This window comes from Leucoraja erinacea, chromosome 21, assembly GCF_028641065.1.
Source record: "Leucoraja erinacea ecotype New England chromosome 21, Leri_hhj_1, whole genome shotgun sequence".
Lineage (NCBI taxonomy): Eukaryota > Metazoa > Chordata > Chondrichthyes > Rajiformes > Rajidae > Leucoraja > Leucoraja erinaceus.
Genome location: NC_073397.1, coordinates 31,134,682 through 31,153,723, shown reverse-complemented (window position 1 = coordinate 31,153,723; position 19,042 = coordinate 31,134,682). Strand labels below are relative to the sequence as shown.

Below are 19,042 nucleotides of genomic sequence, written 5' to 3'. Positions count from 1 at the left end.
GAGGGAAGTGCTTCAAAGAGTTTGTGGCCAGGGTGAGAGGGGTCAGAGATGATCATATCCGCTCGCTTCCTGGTCCTTGCAGTGTACAGTTCGTTAATGGGGGGAGGAGGTTGCAGCCAACAATCCTCTCAGCTGATTAGACGATTCGCTGCAACCTCCGGACGTCGTCCTTGGTGGCTTTTAAAAACAATATACTTTTTTTTTAAAATTCTGTAGCAATTTATAAATCATACCTGTGCTTGTGGCCACCTTTAACAAGATCTTCTACGTCAAGAATGGGCTCCGTAAATTCTTTATCAGTACTCTTTTCTGAAACAAGTTGGAGAAATCCTTGGTAATACATGTTGCATAAACCATATCATTCCCAATTATATTATTTAACCAATATCAATGAAGGTCCATTAAAAAATTCTTAATAAGGCTCAGGAAATTTTTGAAATCATTACATAGAGGTACAAACGGATAGAAACACAAATAAAAGCTATTCCAAACCATCTATCCTACTGACTACAATCACACAAATTAGTAGAACTGAGGGCTCTTTCAAACTTCAATAGCATCCAAGAGACAGCCATGTTTAGAAGATCTACTAAAATTCACAATTTGTTTAAACCTCATGTTTTAATTTAAATAATATCCTCCCTGTAGCAAATTTTAAGTACTCGATATCTGGCCTGTTCAATGGAACACGTTTCAATTGTAGCATTTCAGACCTTTACCATCTTAATTTAGGCAATTATGAGCCGATTTGTCAAATAAATGCCTCTGTACACCTCTTTATTTGAATTCTTCAGAAAGAACATACAAATGATGTCTAAAGCAGCATAATTTTGGAGATCTTAGAAATGACAAATGTGATGCTGGTGAGTAGGAGGATCAAAACACATAAACCAGGTGCAGGAGTAGGCAACTCAGCCCTTCGAGCCAGCACCACCATTCTATACGATCATGGCTGATCATCCAGAATCAGTACCCTGTTCCTGCTTTATCCCCATATCCCTTGATTCCATTAGCCCTAAGAGCTATACCAAACTCTCTCTTGAATACATCCAGTGAATTAGCCTCCATCGGCTTCTGTGGTGGAGAATTCCCAAGATTCACAACTCTCTGGCTGAAAAGGTTTTTCCTCATCTCAGTCCTAAATTCCCCACCCCTTATTCTTAAACTGTGAACCCTGGTACTGGACTCCCCCAGCATGGGGAACATTTTTCCTGCATCTTGCCTGTCTAATCCCTTAAGAATTTTATATGTTTCTATAAGATCCTCTCATCCTTCTAAATTCTAGTCAATATAAACCCAGTCGATCCATTCTTTCATCACGTCAGTCCCGCCATCCCCTGAATTAACCTGGTTAACGCTGCATTCCCTCAATAGCAAGAATGTCCTTCCTCAAATTAGGAGAGCAAAACTGTGCACAAAATTCCAGGTGCGGTCTCACCAGGGCCCTGTACAACTGCAGTATTACCTCCTTGCTCATATACTCAAATCCTCTTGTTAAGCAGGCCAACATGTCATTAGATTTCTTCACTGCCTACTATACCTGCATGCTTACTTTCAGTGACTGATGTACACGGACACCCAAGTCTCGTTGCACCTCACCTTTTCCAAATCTGACACCATTCAGATAATCTGCCTTCTTGTTCTTGCCACCAAAGTGGATAAACTCACATTTATCCACATTATACTGCATCTGCCGTGCACCTGTCCACTCACTCAACCTATCCAAGTCACCCCGCAGCTTCATAGCATCCGCCTTGCAGCTCACACTGCTGGTTTACACCGAAGATAGACACAAAATGCTAGAGTAACTCAGCAGGACAGGCAGCATCTCTGGATAGAAGGAATGGGTGAGATGGCGGGTCGAGACCCATCTTCAAACTGAAGAAGTCTGTTCAGGTAGTCTGAAGAAGGGTCTCATCCCGAAACATCACCCATTCCTTCTATCCAGAAATGCTCCCCGCTGTGTCCCGCTGAGTTATGCAGCATTTTGTGTTTATCTTCAAGGATCTAAACAGTTGTTGGAGGAAAAAGAATAAATAAGGACAGAATCAGAGAATCAATTGAACCGATCTGTTGAAAGGATAGGACTCATTGGCAGAGGTAATGGAAATACAATGAGTTGAATACCCCATCCATTTAAAGCATTTCCAAATTTTCCCATCTATGTGCCTAATGCTCTTTGCCTGAACCAATCTTAGGCGTCTCATTCATTTTTCCCAATGTGTCTCTATTTACCTCATGTTTTTATTACACGTCATTTAATAGTTATTGTTTTCCACTGAAGTACTTTACAAGTCTCTCTCATTTCTTCTCGAGTATTTTTCTCTCTTGCATGTCCGGGTACTTTATTTTTTTTTAATGCATTCAATTTATTTCCAGAGTCATGAAGTGGTTCTTTGAAATTTGAGGAAAATTATCCCAGTAATGGAGGAAATGAAGGCCAGCTCAAAGCTGAATAGCAACTAGGTTGTTGCTTCAGATCGGATTGGTAGTTGAGGAATACAAACAGCTATGGAAGTTCTTCAATAATAGTTCTGGAATGTACACAAATCGCACTATAATAATTCACCTCTCACCGTCAACCTTGTTATAGTAGTGACAAGTGCGCATGGATACTTTCGCTCGACACATATGGATCTGAAAATTAAAAAGTCTAAAGTTAATTTAGTTTGTGCATGAAAATATATTACAATTTTTTGGAGCTGTGGGAATCTATAAAAACATTTAGCATGAAACTTTAAAGGGAGGGTTTTCCCATGTATGACAGATAAGTGATTTTTCTTATTTGGTAAATACTGCAGCATTGAATTCTACAATTTTATGTAGCTTCTTTACTTCTACAGAGACCGCTCCCTCTGCAACTCCATGGTTCAATGATCCCTTCCTTCCCAAACCACCCGTCCCCAGGCACTTTCCCTTGCAACTGCAGGAGATGCAACACTTGTCCTTATACCTCCTCCCTTGACTCCAACCAAGTACCCCAGCAGCCCTTCCATGTGAGACAGAGGATAGCATGCATCTTTCTAACCTCATCTACTGCATTCGGTATTTCCGATGTGGGCTCCTGTACATTGGTGCGAACAAATGCAGACCTGGTGACCGTTTCACTGAACACTTGCACTCGGTCCGCCAAGGCCTACGGGATCTCCCGGTTGCAAACTACTTTAACTCCCCTTCTCATCCCCATGCTGATCTTTTGATCCTGGTCCTCTCTCATTACTAGAGTGAGGCCACACGCAAACTGGAGGAACAGCACCTCATATTTTGCTTGGGTAGCTTACAAACCAATGCTATGAATATGGAATTCTACAATTCTGCACTTTCAAGTAATCCTGCATTATCCCCCCCCCCCCCCGCCCCCCCGATCTCCTTACTACAATCAGTAGGAAGAAGGGTCCCGACCCATAGGCCGGGCCACGGGTCCCGGGACTGACATATAAGGAAAGAATGGGTCGACTGGGCTTGTATTCACTGGAATTTAGAAAGATGAGAGGGGATCTTATAGAAACATATACAATTCTTAAGGGATTGGACAGGCTGGATGCAGGAAAAATGTTCCCCATGTTGGGCGAGTCCAGAACCAGGGGTCACAGTTTAAGAATAAGGGGTAGGCCATTTAGGACGGAGATAAGGAAAAACATTTTCACCCAGAGAGCTGTGAATCTGGAATTCTCTGCCACAGAAGGCAGTGGAGGCCAATTCACTGGATATTTTCAAGAGCGAGTTAGATTTAGCTCTTAGGGCTAATGGAATCAAGGATTATGGGGAAAAAGCTGGAGCGGTGTACTGATTTTGGATGATCAGCCATGATCATATTGAATGGCGGTGCTGGCTCAAAGGGCCGAATGGCCTACTCCTTCCTGCACCTATTTTCTATGATAAAATGTCACCTATTCATTTTTGCCAGAGCTGCTGCCTGGCCCACTGAGTTACTCCAGCATTTTGTGTCCTGAATTTTTTTTACCTTTGCATGATTGCTTTCCAGTTTCATTACTTCAGGATGGATACAGAGCTGTTCTCGAGATCCAAGTACACACATCTTTGGTCTAAATGGGGAGAAAATGAATCGTGATAACAAAAGCAATAAGACAAAGATAAATATAACAACTCAGTCAGTACATTTCACCGCTGCATCTACCAATCCTCATAATCTATAATGCAAAATATAGGCACACTGGATGTAATCTGCAGTTCAGCAAAGTTATCTAAATGAGGTACACAAAATGGCAGATGGTACTCAAAATGTAACAATGGCAATAACAAAAACGAAAAGGAATGGTTGCTTTATATTTGGATTACTGCATATAGACTCAAAGAACTTCAATGCTGGTTTACAAATAAAAAGACAGTAGATGAAAGGACAAAGTGCTGGAATAACTCAGTAGTTAGGCAACATCTCTGGAGAACTTGGATAGGTCATGTTTTGGTTTGGGACCCTGTTCAGACTGATGTTTCTTCTGTAGGTTACATAAAAAAGGGAAAAATCCCTGCATTTTACCCATATAAATTTGGTGATGTTGATGAAAACATTAATGAGAAGGAAAGGGAAGGAAAAGAAGCGGGTGGTTTGATAGTATCAATTAGGAATGTCAATGTAGTTTTGGAAGGTTGATATCCTGAGGGAATAAGGACCAATCCATTTGGTAAGAGGAAGGGGGACGTATGATTACTCTGCATGGGGGAAATTATGTCATCTCCAAAAGGGAGAGAAGATAGAGGATTAAACTGCTGGGGAATAACCAAAATCTGCATGAACAACAGTGAGATGTCAACTTCTTAAATCTCTATTTCTACAGCAACATTTCTTACTTTAACTATGATCTTCTTAAACTCTATCTATACACTGCAAATGGATCTATTGTAATCATGTATAGGAAAGAACTGCAGATGCTGTTTTAAATCGAAGGTAGACACAAAATGCTGGAGTAACTCAGTGGAAAAGCAGCATCTCTGGGTAGAAGGAAAGGGCAACGTTTCGGGTCAGGACCCTTCTTCAGACTGAAGAAGATTAAATGAAGAGTATTCTGATATGACAAGGTTTTTAATAGGTCACAAATATAATCTCCATAGTTGATAAAGGTGCCATGTTAAAGATCACACCAGACTTAACTGTCAATGGGTGTGCGAAGAATTTGTACACACCATTTTCACAACTAGCTTTACACTGCGATAAAAATAGCCCAGAACAGTTCATTACCATTAATATAATGGAGAGTGCCAAAAAAATAGCAAAGGTTGATTGACCATCCATTGAAGAGGTAGCTCACCTGTATGATGTAGCCTTTAGTTCATTTATAACCTGAGTGAGCTGTGTATGGGTCCTTGAGGCATAAATGATCTTTGGAATTTCACGATAACCTACAATTGAAAAAAAAAATCAACACAGCAAAAAAGTGAAAATGCATGTAAAAATGCAAAATAATATTAGTTTCCATACCAGACAAAAACTATTAAAGCTTCGAAACATGATAGTATGGCATTGACGTAACATAAGGGACTTGGGTCTCTCATACATTTTTTCTCCATTTCAATTTATGAAAGCAAAATTGCTTTTTTATTTGATTTGGCCTCCGCCGGCCCCCACCTGAAGCCTCCCCGTCCCCAGCTGCAGGACTAGCCCAAGAATCCATTCGGCACACAATGTCCATACTAGCCCACTGGAAACCAGTCCCGTTGGCCCACAACACCCATACTAGCCCTCCAGAAAGCCCCCTCCCACTGGCCACCACCTGAAGCCGTCCCCCTCCCTCGGCTGCAGGACACTCCCCCCCCCCCCCCCCCCCCCCCCCCACCAAACAACCCCGCCTGAAGCCGTGCCCCTCCCCAGGCTGCAGGACAACCCCCCCCCCCCCCCCCCCCCCCCCCCCCCCCAATCCCCTCTCCCTGCACGAGTGGTGGAATATTGGAATTGGCAGAGAGGTGGAATATTGCGAATACAGACCTCCCATGTGAGAATGGGATCCAACGGGTCCCACTTAGTCTAGTATCCTATAAACTTCTGTTTCCAATTTTAAAAACGCCCGCAGGGATCTTCTATCTGGATTGCCCCCATCAGAAGTAATGCTGACCACCATCACAATGTAGTATATTTACTCCACAAGGTCATTAAGGAAACAATTTTTAATAACATTTGATAGCCAAAATCAATGTGGAAGCAGTGGCAGCAACACTGACAATGGTGTTACTGTGACTGGGATATGAAGGAGAATGTCCCGATTCCAATTTTAGCTCGGTCCATACGTTTCTATTTAAAAGTGCACATCGGTGGGTCAGATTTACAACACCTGTGATAAATTCCACTTTAGTTTCTCAAAGGAATTGCACCTGTAGAATGCAACAGACAAAAATGATGAAAGCAAGCAAGCCAAAAATTGGTCTCACCTAAATCAATATCTTCAAGTCCTCTGCCCCATGAGGATAGAGACCTGCTATCGAAAAGTTCTTCACCATTTAACTTATTGATTATTTTAGTTGCTGAAATGCTGTCTTTTAAATGCTGCCTCCAAGCTAGGGAAGCACACAAAAGGCAAAGTGTTTTTCCAGTCCCTGTAGGGCTTTCCAGAACCCCATTTACTTTCTGCAAAATAAGGACACAATACACATTATCTTCCATTGCGCACTAGTTCACCAACAGAAACGCCTCCAATCAATCTTTACCAAGTAAATACATTGGACTCTGAAAAAGAGAAATCGAGAGCAGACATTTTTCACATACAACAGGTCAGCTTTGCGAGTGGAAGACTTCTGCCCTTTACATTGCAACAAAATTGGTAATCCTCATATCAAAAATACATTTATAATTTCACTATTTAACAGAAATGTTTAGTTTAGTTTAAAGATACAGCGCAAAACCAGGCCCTTCAGCCCACCGAGTCCACGCCAACTAACAATCTTGTACACTAGCATTATTCTACACTCTAGAAAATTTACAATTTTTACCGAAGCCAATTAACCTAGAAACCTGTATGTCTTTGGAGTATGGGAGGAAACTGGAGCTCGCGGAGAAAACCCACGTGGTCACGGGATGAACGTACAAACTATGTACAGACTGCACCTGAAGTCAGGATCGAATCCGGGTCTCTGGCAGTGGAAGACAGCAACTATACTGCTGAGCCACCATGCCACCCCCAAATGTTGTACTCTAATTTTTACTTCAGATAGTCCAAAAGCTTCAGATTGTACAGGAATATCAGTGGATACAGTTTTTCCCCACGGCCAGCCTAAGTGGCAAAGCTCCAAGCGACAAGCTCCAATTTTAATGAACAATCCCAAGCATTCTATACGTATAAATGTACTATGCGCTTCTGTTTACTTCAGAAGTATGTCCACAAGTCAAAATGTTCCGGTGTTTGAATGGCTGAACTTTATCTATCACTGATTCCATCAATACTCACTGCCAAGCAGCAAACTGGACAATAGTGTTCTGTTGCCTTGAGGCAGTTACTCTGAATGATCGGCAGATTATAAAATATAGCACTAATTAAAGGTAGTTTTATGTTGTGCATATTCACCCTTTAGGAACATAATTCAGAACATCACATTGAAGCCAAGGTGACAACTGGACGCATGACAACATTAATTAGTTTAATTTCAAATGTGTTGCTTACCAAATCATTTGAAATCTTAGTATTATAGACTCCTATATTCACCAGGAACAGACCATACAATTATTTCAAGATGATCCTTAATCCTTAGTCCTCATGCAAGTTAACTGTTCATTAAGAGCAGAGAGAGTGGTTTAATATATGCATCTGCACTGGCAGATAGATATTAAGTGTGTCAGACAGATGGGAGAAAAATTACATTCAGGATTCGAAGTATTGCAATAGCTATTAATATTCTGCAATTTAACAGATTCGTGGTTTCACTGGATGAACAAACCAAAATGTAGCTTGCTTTAACATTAATTTTAAATGCCGGAAGGAAAACAGTGAAAATATTGTAGTACAATAAGTAATATATTATATACATAGTTCATTACCTTTTGTAGGCATTCTATCACCTTGGACATATAATCCTCTTGACATTTATAGGGAACATAAGGAAAATTTATGTCGATCCCATCGAGCTGTATTTGGGGCATCTTGGTCACTGAAAGGAAATTTAAAAAAAGGCATAAAGAAAAATAAATAAAAACATGGTATTAACGAAGTAGCATCTTTCACCTTTCCAATTTTACTCTACGATAATCGTATTCAAGTCTTTTTTGATTAAAAACAAATTCTGTTCACTGTCGGACACAAAGTACTGGAGCATGAGAGGAATAGATCGGTCTCTTGCCCATAGTTGTGGAATCAAGAACCAGAGGACATAGGTTTAAGGCGAGGGGGAAAAGAACCCGAGGGGTAACTTTTTCACGCAAAGGGTGGTGGGTGTATGGAACGAGCTGGCGGAGGAGGTAGTTGAGGCGGGTACTATCGCAACGTTTAAGCAACATTTAGACAGATGCATGGATAGGACAGGTTTAGAGGGATATGGCCAAACACAGGCAGGTGGGACTAGTGTAGATGGGACATGTTGGCCGGTGTGGGCAAGTTGGACTGAAGGACTTTGTTTCCATGCTGTAAAGACTCTATGACTCTAACTCAGCGGGTCAGGCAGCATTTTCAATTAATAAGCAACTGTTGGATGCTGACAGAAGAAAAGATCACTTCTCACAAATTTGATTTCCCACCCTCAGATTTATTTCCCAACGGCCTGACTCTGGACCACCAGTCACAAGTGTTACATGAAAATTAACAAGAAACAAAGAACCAAACATTTAAAGTTAAAGACCCAAACAGTTAAAGCAAACTAAACTCTAAACCAAACACTGGGTTATCTTGAAAGACGAATAAGAAATTTGAATGGCTTCAATGACAGTCATGGTGTAGCTTCCTCCATATTCCAACTATGTGACAGTGTTCCTGCCACTTCCGCTCTACTGTTTCTCACCAAGACGCTTGTAATATCTCCATGACTCTCAGTACAAATGTACTAACCACACCAACATTATTATCTCTGTGCATTAGGTCCCCGTCTCCAATCTTGAGATTGCATCTTGAGCAAGGCCGTTTCAAATTGTTCAATGCCCTTTCCATCCTCAGGGGCATTTTTCACACTTACTCAGAAATCAGATTAAGGAGCGCAAACAATCGCTTGAATTCTTGCACAAATCCAACCTTACATTGCCCAATAAAACGTATGAATGTTGCAACTTTGAGCCAGTATCTTTCATAAGTTAAAGGAACAGAATGAGGCTATTCGGCACATCATATCTACTCTGCCATTCAATGATGGCTGATCTGTCTTTCCCACTCAACCCCATTCTCCTGCCTTCTCCCCATAACAACTTTATTAATCAAGAATCTGTCCATCTCCACCTTAAAAATATCCATTGACGGCCACCACACCCATCTGTAGCAATGAATTCCACAGATTCACCACCCTCTGACTAAAGACATTCTTCCTCATCTCCTTTCTAAAAGTACATCCTTTTATTTTGAGCCTATAGCCTCTGGTCCTTGACTCCCCCACTAGTGGAAACATCGTCTCCACATCCACTCTATCACATTTCACTATTTAGTAAGTTTCAAAGAGATCTTTGCCTTGCTGACATACATGGCCGAGCAAATGCCCTTTCTGATCTCTGGTTGCACAAATTGAATGAAAACCCATTCTGCACTCGATTAACTTACCATTAACAACACGCAGTACTTGTAAGATAACTCGTGCGTGATATTGATAAACTCACTAACATTTTGTACATTTCTTGCACTTCTAGTAGTAAAATTGTCTCTTTTTTACCTTTTGCCACATTACTTCACTGTCCTCCCCTCTCCCTCTATGCCAATATATTTTGCTGTCAATGGCACAGCCATTCATTCCATGTACAGTACACGTAAATGCCTGGGGGCCTTCACACTTTGCCAGCCCACAGCAGAGGAGGACTTGAAGAGTCTGAAGAAGGGTCTCAACCCGAAACGTCACCCATTCCTTCCCTCCAGAGATGCTGCCTGACCCGCTGAGTAACTCCAGCATTTTGTGTCTACCTACATATCCACAGCATTCATCTGTCACCATGACTGCTCCATCACTTACTTCATCCTCACATGAACTTACTGTCACAGGTGCAATATCCCAAACTCACCCACAGTGTAACTTCCACTGGCTGTGGTTTAGCAAAGGAAAGTTTAGTTTGGAGAGAAAGTCTAGCTCTAACCAGGCATCACTTTGAGAGCAGACCAGACACAGAGGCTGTTGTAACATTGCATCAGAAGTTGTGCCCCGTTGGTTTTTCAATATAATCCTAATATAAATTAATGCAAATAACAAAATATCTGAATAACTGAAATACAATGTTAATTTAAGGTAGACTAAGCCAAGCACATCGAGAATTGATAATCACATTGATAATTGGAATTTAAACTGATTCAAACGCGTTAAGAATTGGTAATTGAATATCATGCATGCATGCATATATATATATATATATAAGCATATGATAATTGGAAGCACGACTGATAACAAGCACATTGGGAATTGGACGTTAAACTGATTCAAAATCTTTGAGAAGTTGTTGCTGACTTGTAAAAGCTTTAAAGTTCACGGTTCATATTTATTTACCCTGCTGTGGGGGGTGGGGGGAGATCTAATCCACGGCGGCAGCAAAATGCCCTCGGGACGCCTCCGCGGTCAGGGTCGGGGCCGGAGCCGCATCCAGGGCCTGGGCAGAGAGAGCGGGAATTGAATCCCCGGCTTGGCGGCCTGAAGGCGCGCTCCCGAGCCGGGGCGGAGCCACAGCGGGAGCGCGCCCCCTTGTGAACTCCCGTGTAGGTCCTCCAGCGCCCCCGTACCCCAGGCGCCCCCTAGTGTTTGACTTGCGGTGGAGGTCCTCCAGCGCCCCCGTACCCCAGGCGCCCCCTAGTGTTTGCCTTGCGGTGGACCCCAGGCGCCCCCTAGTGATCTACTCTGTTGGTCCTCCAGCGTCCCCACACCCCAGGCGCCCCCTAGTGTTTGACTTGCGGTGGAGGTCCTCCAGCGCTGCTGCAGTTCAAGCGCCCCCTAGTGATCTACTTTGTTGGTCCTCCAGCGTCCCCACACCCCAGGCGCCCCCTAGTGTTTGACCTGCGGTGTAGGTCCTCCAGCGCTGCTGCAGCTCAAGCGTCCCTGGTGGTGATCTGCTCTGTTGGTCCTCCAACGCTGCTGCAGCACCCGCCCCATGTCCTGGAGGTCTGAAGATAGACACAAAGAGCCGGAGTATCTTAGGAGCCAAGAGTCAAGTCAAGTGTCTGGTGTTTTATTGTTATAGAACAATGAAATTCAGCGGTTCAGGCAGCATTTCTGGAGAAAAAGAATAGGCATCGTGTCGGGTCGAGACCATTCTTCAGACTGATGAGAAAGGCAAACGAGAGATATAGACGGTGATACAGAGAGAGAGGTATAGAACAAATTAATGAAAGATATGCAAAAAAAATAATAATGATCAACGAAAGGTGGAGCCCACAATGTGACAACTCCTCTAACTCTTCCAGACACCTGCGGATGGATACAAGCCAAGTCTTATAAAACAACCCACCCATTCCAGTTAAGAAAAACATATTTGTAAACCAGCATCTGCAGTTCCTTGTTTCCATCTATTCCAGGTACTTGTTTGGTAAATTTCCTTAAACTGCTTCCAACATGCTAACTAGGGACTGGAAAGATAATACAGTATGTGTAGGAAGAAACTACACTGAATAAAGACACAAAAGGTTGGAGTAACAGATAATAATTGTCCATAAAAGTAAATGGGAGAATCACATGTAAAATATAAAACTATTCTAAAGACAACATATAACTCCCCGATCTAAAGAATCAAGGAATAACACAATGTAAACAAACCAAAAAACACCAATCAGTTTGGATTAATTTGGTTAATACTTCATAAATCTCATGATCCAACTTCATAATTCAACAAAATCCATGAACACAGAGGTGGGGAAATAGTACATATTGATCACAAGTAACACATTAACTACTGTAGACAATCGAATACTCCAACTGCAAATTAAATCAGGAAAGCTTCAGCTCCTGAGGAACCTTCATTATTCTGTCAAGTGATTTAATGTCAACAGTAGATTAATTTGTAATGGGATTAAGAAATTATGTGGGCATTTATGCCTTAAAAGAGGATTACAAATACCCACAATTTGCATTTAAATCGACTAAACCATTTCCACTTGTTTCACTGGCATATTATCAAACACAATAGTGTAAAGAATTAAATCAATGGGTTAAGAAAATAGCAGCTGTGGTAGATAAAATAAAAAGCATGTAATGTGAGGGGAAGTCAAATAGCAAGCCAAAGATTGGAAATAAATCACACTCAATCCACCTGCTTATAAAGAGGTTGTGGGATGTTTACAGAATATTGAGGATAAAAAGTCCTGCTTGAAGAAGGGTCTCGACCCGAAAATGTCACCCGTTCCTTCTCTCCAGAGATGCTGCCTGTCCCGCTGAGATACTCCAGCTTTACGTATCTATCTCGGAGATAAGAATATTGCTTATTCATTAATAAACTTAAGGAAAGAGTAAAAAAAAACTACAGATATGATAAACTTAAAACAATAAATATCGAAAGCTCGCAATGGCTCAGGTTGTATCTGTAGAGAAAGAAACTGAGTCAGTATTTCAGACTAATTGCTGATAGATCACAGTTTTTACTTTTCCTTTATTCTTTTATATACCGACACTTCTCTCCCAGAAATACACAGCTCAAAGAAATTCAGCTCAGCTGCACAATGAGATGCCTTTGACCTGCAATGTAGTAATGCTCCTGTTTCTCATGTATTGTTCTTACCACAGTCAGCGTGCCATTCCTTAAGATGACTACTGGAAGCTGATCATTGAACTTTTGTTGGATAGTTCTTGCAAAACATTTTAAAAGGCAACCATTAACGGAGTTGCTCTACCTGTGTCTTCATGAAAAGAATACCCAATTCCTTTTTTCCCCCCAGAGGGTTGGAGTAGCTTAACAGGTCGGACAGCATCTGTGGAGGGAATGGATAGGGGCTGTCTCTGGTCAGAACCCTTCTTCAAACTGAAGAAGTCTCCCAACCCAAATCCCACCTCACCTTCAGTCTGAAGAAGGGTCCCGAATGGAAATATTGCCTACCCATTCCTTCCCCAGGTGCTGCCTGACCCACTGTGTTACTCTAGCACTCTGCTCAAGATTTCAACTTCTACAGTTCCTTGTGTTTCTTGTTATTCCCCCTGTTTCCTCTCCTCTCTGTCCTTTCCACCAATCTCTCTCTCTCTCTCTCTCTCTCTCTCTCTCTCTCTCTCTCTCTGGCTTTACACTTCACTCCTCCTCTTCTTCCGTGATGTGACACTTGTTTTCCTCCTTTCCACCTCTAGCCTTTGTCACTTTCTCCACCCATCTACAATTTAACCCACACCTATCACTTGGTGACCAGACTTGGTCCCACCCCTGACATCTCTTTTCCAGCATTCTCCCCTCTACCCAATCAGTCTGAAGAAGGGACCCGACCCAAAACGCCACCTCCACAGATGCTGCCTGACCTGCTGAGTTCCTCCGGCACTAGTGTCCACAATCCTTTTTTTTCCTTCATTTTGTTAAGTCAAGTCGAGTTTATTGTCATATGTACCTATGGCGAGGGGCAGGTACAATTAAAATCTTACTTGCAGCAACATCACAAGTACATGAACTCAGACAACACACAAAAAATATAAATGATACATGAATACTACAAGACAGTAAAATAAAAGGTGGTGCAAAGAAACAAGACATGGTGCTGACTCTCACGGTTACTGTACATCCCTCTGCTGGTTTGCATTGATGGATTTGTAGAGGTCCAGGCCTTGTGTAAACACTCTGTTCAATAATTAACTGATTCATTTACTACCACTGTGGCGTCGCTCATGAGCACTCGAGTTAAACTTCAACTGCCAATCCTTCGAATTCTAAGTGCCGCCATTAAATTCCAACCCCCTGACCACGTGATTGGTTGGCCCAGATCACACCCGGTCCATGCGAGAGTTCGAGCCCGACCTACGACGGTTCGATACCAAATGGCGCAGCCCACCACATGACCCACCCCCCCCGCCCAGAACCGGAGTAATGGAGGCGGTTGGGCTCACGAGTGAGGTGGCCTGATCTCGTGTACGCGTCTCGTGTGTTCAGGGTCGCAGCTGCAGAGTTGAGGGCGGGTGTGGTCTATGGCGGGGCTGTGCCACCTGCGCTGGTTTGTCAATGTCCAAATGTGCCAAGACGCTTAAGACGGTCCACGGAGACAGTCTCGTGCCTGCCGCCCATGTTGGTGACAAAGGTCGTGGTGCTGTGTTGTGGTACCTGGAAAGGTCCCTCATAAGGCCTTTGCAGTGGCGTACGGTGGGAATCGCAGCGAAGGAAAACATACTGGCAGTCCTGGAGGGCGGGTGGGACGTACGTGGTGGTGACTCCGTGGTGGGACGTTGGGACTGGAGAGAGCATGCCCACCTTCTCCCGGAGGCGCGCCAGCATGGTCGTGGGCGGTTCCTGATGTCCACGTGCCGCCGGGATGAAGTCTCCTTGGACCGTAAGCATTACACCAGCTCGGCCGAGTGAAATTGCCAGGTCCTCTTTCGGGGCAGTGCGTATGCCCAGGAGGACCCACGGCAACTCATCCATCCAGTACGGGCCCGTGAGCCGTGCCTTTAGGGATGCCTTCAGGTGCCGGTGAAAAGCTCCACTAGGCCGTTTGCTTGCGGGTGGTAGGCCGTAGTGTGCTTCTGCTGAGTTGTGGTCAGCAAGGAGCTGGAACCTTGCTGACCACAACCAGGAGGTGAACTGCGCACCTCTGTCAGGGGAAGATGTCCACCGGCACACCAAAGCAGGCGATCCAATGGGCAGTGAGGGCACGTGCACACATCACAGTGGAGGTATTCGAGAGCGAGACGGCTTCCGGCCATCTCGTGCATTGGTCCACGATGGTGAAAAGCAGAGTGACACCTGTGGATGGGGGCAGCGGTCCAACGGTGTCGACGTGGATGTGGTTGAAAAGCCGGTGCGTCAGGGCGAAGTTCTGCAGTGGTGCCTTGATGTGTCGCTGAATCTATGGGGTTTGACAGGGGATGCACGCCCTAGGTCCAGTTGCCAACCTGTTTGCGCAAGCCGTGCCACATGAACGTGGCTGCCATCAGTGCTGCTGTTGCCCGGGTAGAAGGGTGAGCCAAACCATGAACCATGTCGAAAATCCGGTGGCGCCAGGCTGCGGGGATGATGGGTCTTTGCTGCCCAGTAGACGCGTCGCAAAGGAGCGTGGTGTGAGCGGACCCGAATCGCACATCCTCCAACAATAGGCCTGAGATGAAGGTGCGGTAGGCAAGCATCTCTTCATCCTCTCGCTGGCCGGCCACCACGAGCGTGGATGGCGTTGATGGCGGTGTGGGACAACGCATCTGCGACACAGTTGTGTCCATCTGCCCATGATGATGACAAAAGCCGTGGTGCTGTGTTGTGGTACCTGGAAAGGACCCTCGTAAGGCCTTTGCAGTGGTGTACAGTGGTAATCGAGGTGAAGGAATACATACTGGCAGTCTTGGAGGGTGGGTGGGTCATGGAGGATCATGGCATTAGGCACCATGTGTTGGTAGATTAATTATCGTGCATGGAATCAGATATTGTGCTGGCTTTGATTTAGGTTAAGGTTTATTATTACCACATGTACTAAGGTACAGTGAAAAGGACACAAAATGCTGGAGTAACTCAGCAGGTCAGGCAACATCTCTGGAGAACATGGATGGGTGATGTATCAGGTCGAGACCCTTCTTCAGGCACCAAAACGTCACTTATCCATGTTCTCCCGAGATGCTGCCTGACCCGCTGAGTTACTCCAGCACTGTGTCCTTTTGTGTATTAACCAGCATCTGCAGGTTTTTGTTTAGTTTCTACAGTGAAAAGCTTTGCTTTGGTATCGAAATCAGATACCCTATACATGAATACAGTCATGTATTCATGTCAAACTCAAGTACAATTAATAGAGCAATGGGAAAGATAAAGAGTGCTGATTGAGTGTTGGTTGATGAATTGATCAGGAAGGATAGTAACTGGTTTGTTACCCCAGCTCCAAGACAAGACACAGATTCAGATTCAGATTCAGATTCAATTTTAATTGTCATTGTCAGTGTACAGTACAGAGACAACGAAATGCATTAGCATCTCCCTGGAAGAGCGACATAGCAAACGATTTGAATAAATAATAATAAGTGTCCGGGGGGGGGGTGGTGATTGGCAGTCACCGAGGTACGTTGTTGAGTAGAGTGACAGCTGCCAGAAAGAAGCTGTTCCTCGACCTGCTGGTTCAGCAACGGAGAGACCTGTAGCGCCTCCCGGATGGTAGGAGGGTAAACAGTCCATGGTTGGGGTGAGAGCAGTCCTTGGTGATGCTGAGCGCCCTCCGCAGACAGCGCTTGCTTTGGACAGACTCAATGGAGGGGAGCGTGGAACCGGTGATGCGTTGGGCAATTTTCACCACCCTCTGCAGTGCCTTCCGGTCGGAGACAGAGCAGTTGCCATACCATACTGTGATGCAGTTGGTAAGGATGCTCTCGATGGTGCAGCGGTAGAAGTTCACCAGGATCTGAGGAGACAGATGGACCTTCTTCAGTCTCCTCAGGAAGAAGAGACGCTGATGAGCCTTCTTGATCAGAGTAGAGGTATTGTGGGTCCAAGAGAGGTCATCGGAGATGTTGACTCCCAGGAACCTGAAGCTAGAAACACGTTCCACCTCTGTCCCGTTAATGTGGATGGGGGTGTGCGTGCCGCGGTAGAGTTGCTGCCTTACAGCTCCAGAGATCAGGGTTCAATCCTGACCTTGGGTGCTGTCTGTACGGAGTTTGTACGTTCTCCCTGTGACTACAAAGTTTTCTCTGGGTGCTCCTTTTTCCTTCCACATTCCCAAAGCGGCAGGTTTGTGGGTTAATTGGCTTCTGTAAATTGTCCCCAGCGTCTAGTATCGAAATAGTGTGAGGGTGATCATTGGTTGGTGTGTGCTCGGTGGGCCGAAGGGCCAGTTTCCAAGGGGTATCTCTAAACTAAACTGAACGAAGAAGGTACAAAATACATGTAAAAAGTATAACATTCTTTCTATGGTTTCTCCTCAGAAATAAATATGGCAATTGGCCTTTGCAATTATTGTAAGTGATAAAAGGTGCATATTATCCTGTCCACTACTCAACTTCAACTTTTGAAATTAATTCCACAATTAAGTTGGGCTCTTAATTACACTGTAAGAACCAACACATCCACGCGTTAGTATTGATGATTTTAAAAAAATCAAGAAACTGATATGAAGACCCTCGTACAACATCAAACAATCAGCAAAAATCAAGAGCATTGTTTTTATAAAAGAAATGACCTTTGAAAATATTGTTCACTGTGTTGTATCACGAATGATATTATAGGAATAATTTTTAAGAGGAATCTTACCATATCAGCCATGATCACAATGAATCAGCCATGATCACAATGAATGGCGGTGCTGGCTCGAAGGGCCGAATGGCTTCCTCCTGCACCTATTTTCTATGTTTCTATCATGTCTTGTTACCTTACAATGACACCAAAGATGCCATTTGACGCATGCCAGCTCCCTACAATTTATTCCTTCTCATACATGTCCAGCAATCGCCTGCTTTGGTTCTTTCTGCTATTAACCTACACTGATGGCTAATTAGACAATAAATCTGGAGGCTGGGGAGAGACCAGTTATTGCGGACTCAATGGGCCGAATGGCCTAATTCTGCACCTGTGTCTTATGGTCTCAGCATATAAATCTATGAGAGCCATAAATTGGGTAGACAGTCAGAACCTTTCTCCCAGGGTGGAAATGTCAAAGACTAGAGGGCATAGTTTTAAGGTGAGAGGGGCAAAGAATAAAGGAAATGTGCAGGGCAAGTGTTATTTTACACAGAGGGCATTGGGTGTATTTTGTAGTAAATGCCTATTATGTTTTGTGTGCTGAAGCAAAGCAAGAATTTCATTGTCCTATCAGGGACACATGACAATAAACTCACTTGACTTGACTTGGGTGCCGAGAACACTTTGCCAGGTGTAGTGGTGGAGGCAGATATGATAGGGGCATATACAAGGAGATTAGTTTTACTTGGCATCGAGTTTGGCATGGAAATTGTGGGCCAAAGGGCCTGTACTGTTGCTGTACTGTTCTATATTGAATGTTGAAGGATTAACTTTGATTACCCTGTTTTGCAGAACAGACACGAGGGGCTGTATGACCTACAGTTGCTTCAATTTCCTTCATGTTTTTATGCATTTTTATTGACTTTATTTATATTTTTAATGGATCTTGATTTTTAAAATGTACCATATTTTAACATTTTTTAATGTCACTGTTGCATTATTTTCCTTCGTGTTTTTATGCATTTTACTGACTTTAGTTGGATTTTTAATGGATCTTAATTCTTTTAATTTATTTCAAATTTTAATATTTTTTAAATGCCACTGAAAAGCATTAAAATTAATGCCACCTTTTGCAGCTGGAGAAAGCTTGGGGCATTCCAGGGAAAGGGGTCTCTGCATTGCACTGCCAGTGAATAACACCATAGAAGATAAATAATATTTTTCTGTTACATTGAGTTAGCACACTGAAAGGCAATGCAGTGTACAGTAATGTAAAGGTTAATAGAATTGTAATATTTGTCATAAATGCTTTAAACGCAGGTTCCTAGACTTGCTTTGGCACTTGAAAGTGCTTCAATCTGTACACAAAAGAATTCTTCAGCTCAGAGGTCCGCAGTGTTTATTCTGATCTTCCAAAGGCTATTTCACAAATGCAGAAAACATAAAATATTAATACATTTAGGTTTGTAAAATAATAATCTGCAATGTCAAACTGGATGAGGCAGCTTCCATTTGGACTGTGCAATTAGTGGGGGAGTTTTAAAGTATCCTGTGTCATTTATTTTCCAAAACGATTTAAGACTGGGAGATCTTTGCACTATTAGCAAATTAATATTCATTGTGCAGAGAAGGAGGCAGTGCAGCAGTGACATCAAAGGACTAGCA

General features: G+C 43.4%; 1 protein-coding gene across 4 annotated transcripts in view; it reads right to left on the bottom strand.

The window, feature by feature from the left end:
• The window catches only part of rtel1 (regulator of telomere elongation helicase 1), a 78,021-nt gene extending 67,261 nt beyond the window's left edge, over positions 1–10,760 (bottom strand). For 2 of the 4 annotated variants that reach the window (XM_055652514.1, XM_055652516.1), the window contains exons 1-7: positions 10,606–10,760; positions 7,982–8,091; positions 6,382–6,577; positions 5,268–5,358; positions 3,965–4,046; positions 2,577–2,637; positions 234–309 (exon numbers count right to left, since the gene is read on the bottom strand). In XM_055652514.1, coding sequence (XP_055508489.1) covers positions 234–309; positions 2,577–2,637; positions 3,965–4,046; positions 5,268–5,358; positions 6,382–6,577; positions 7,982–8,083 — 608 coding nt within the window. In that variant the 5' untranslated portion in view covers positions 8,084–8,091; positions 10,606–10,760. Of the gene's footprint in view, positions 1–233; positions 310–2,569; positions 2,638–3,964; positions 4,047–5,267; positions 5,359–6,381; positions 6,578–7,981; positions 8,092–10,605 lie in introns of those variants that run through there. The other 2 variants (XM_055652517.1, XM_055652518.1) reach the window with 2 other exon arrangements.
• Positions 10,761–19,042: the final 8,282 nt, after the last annotated feature.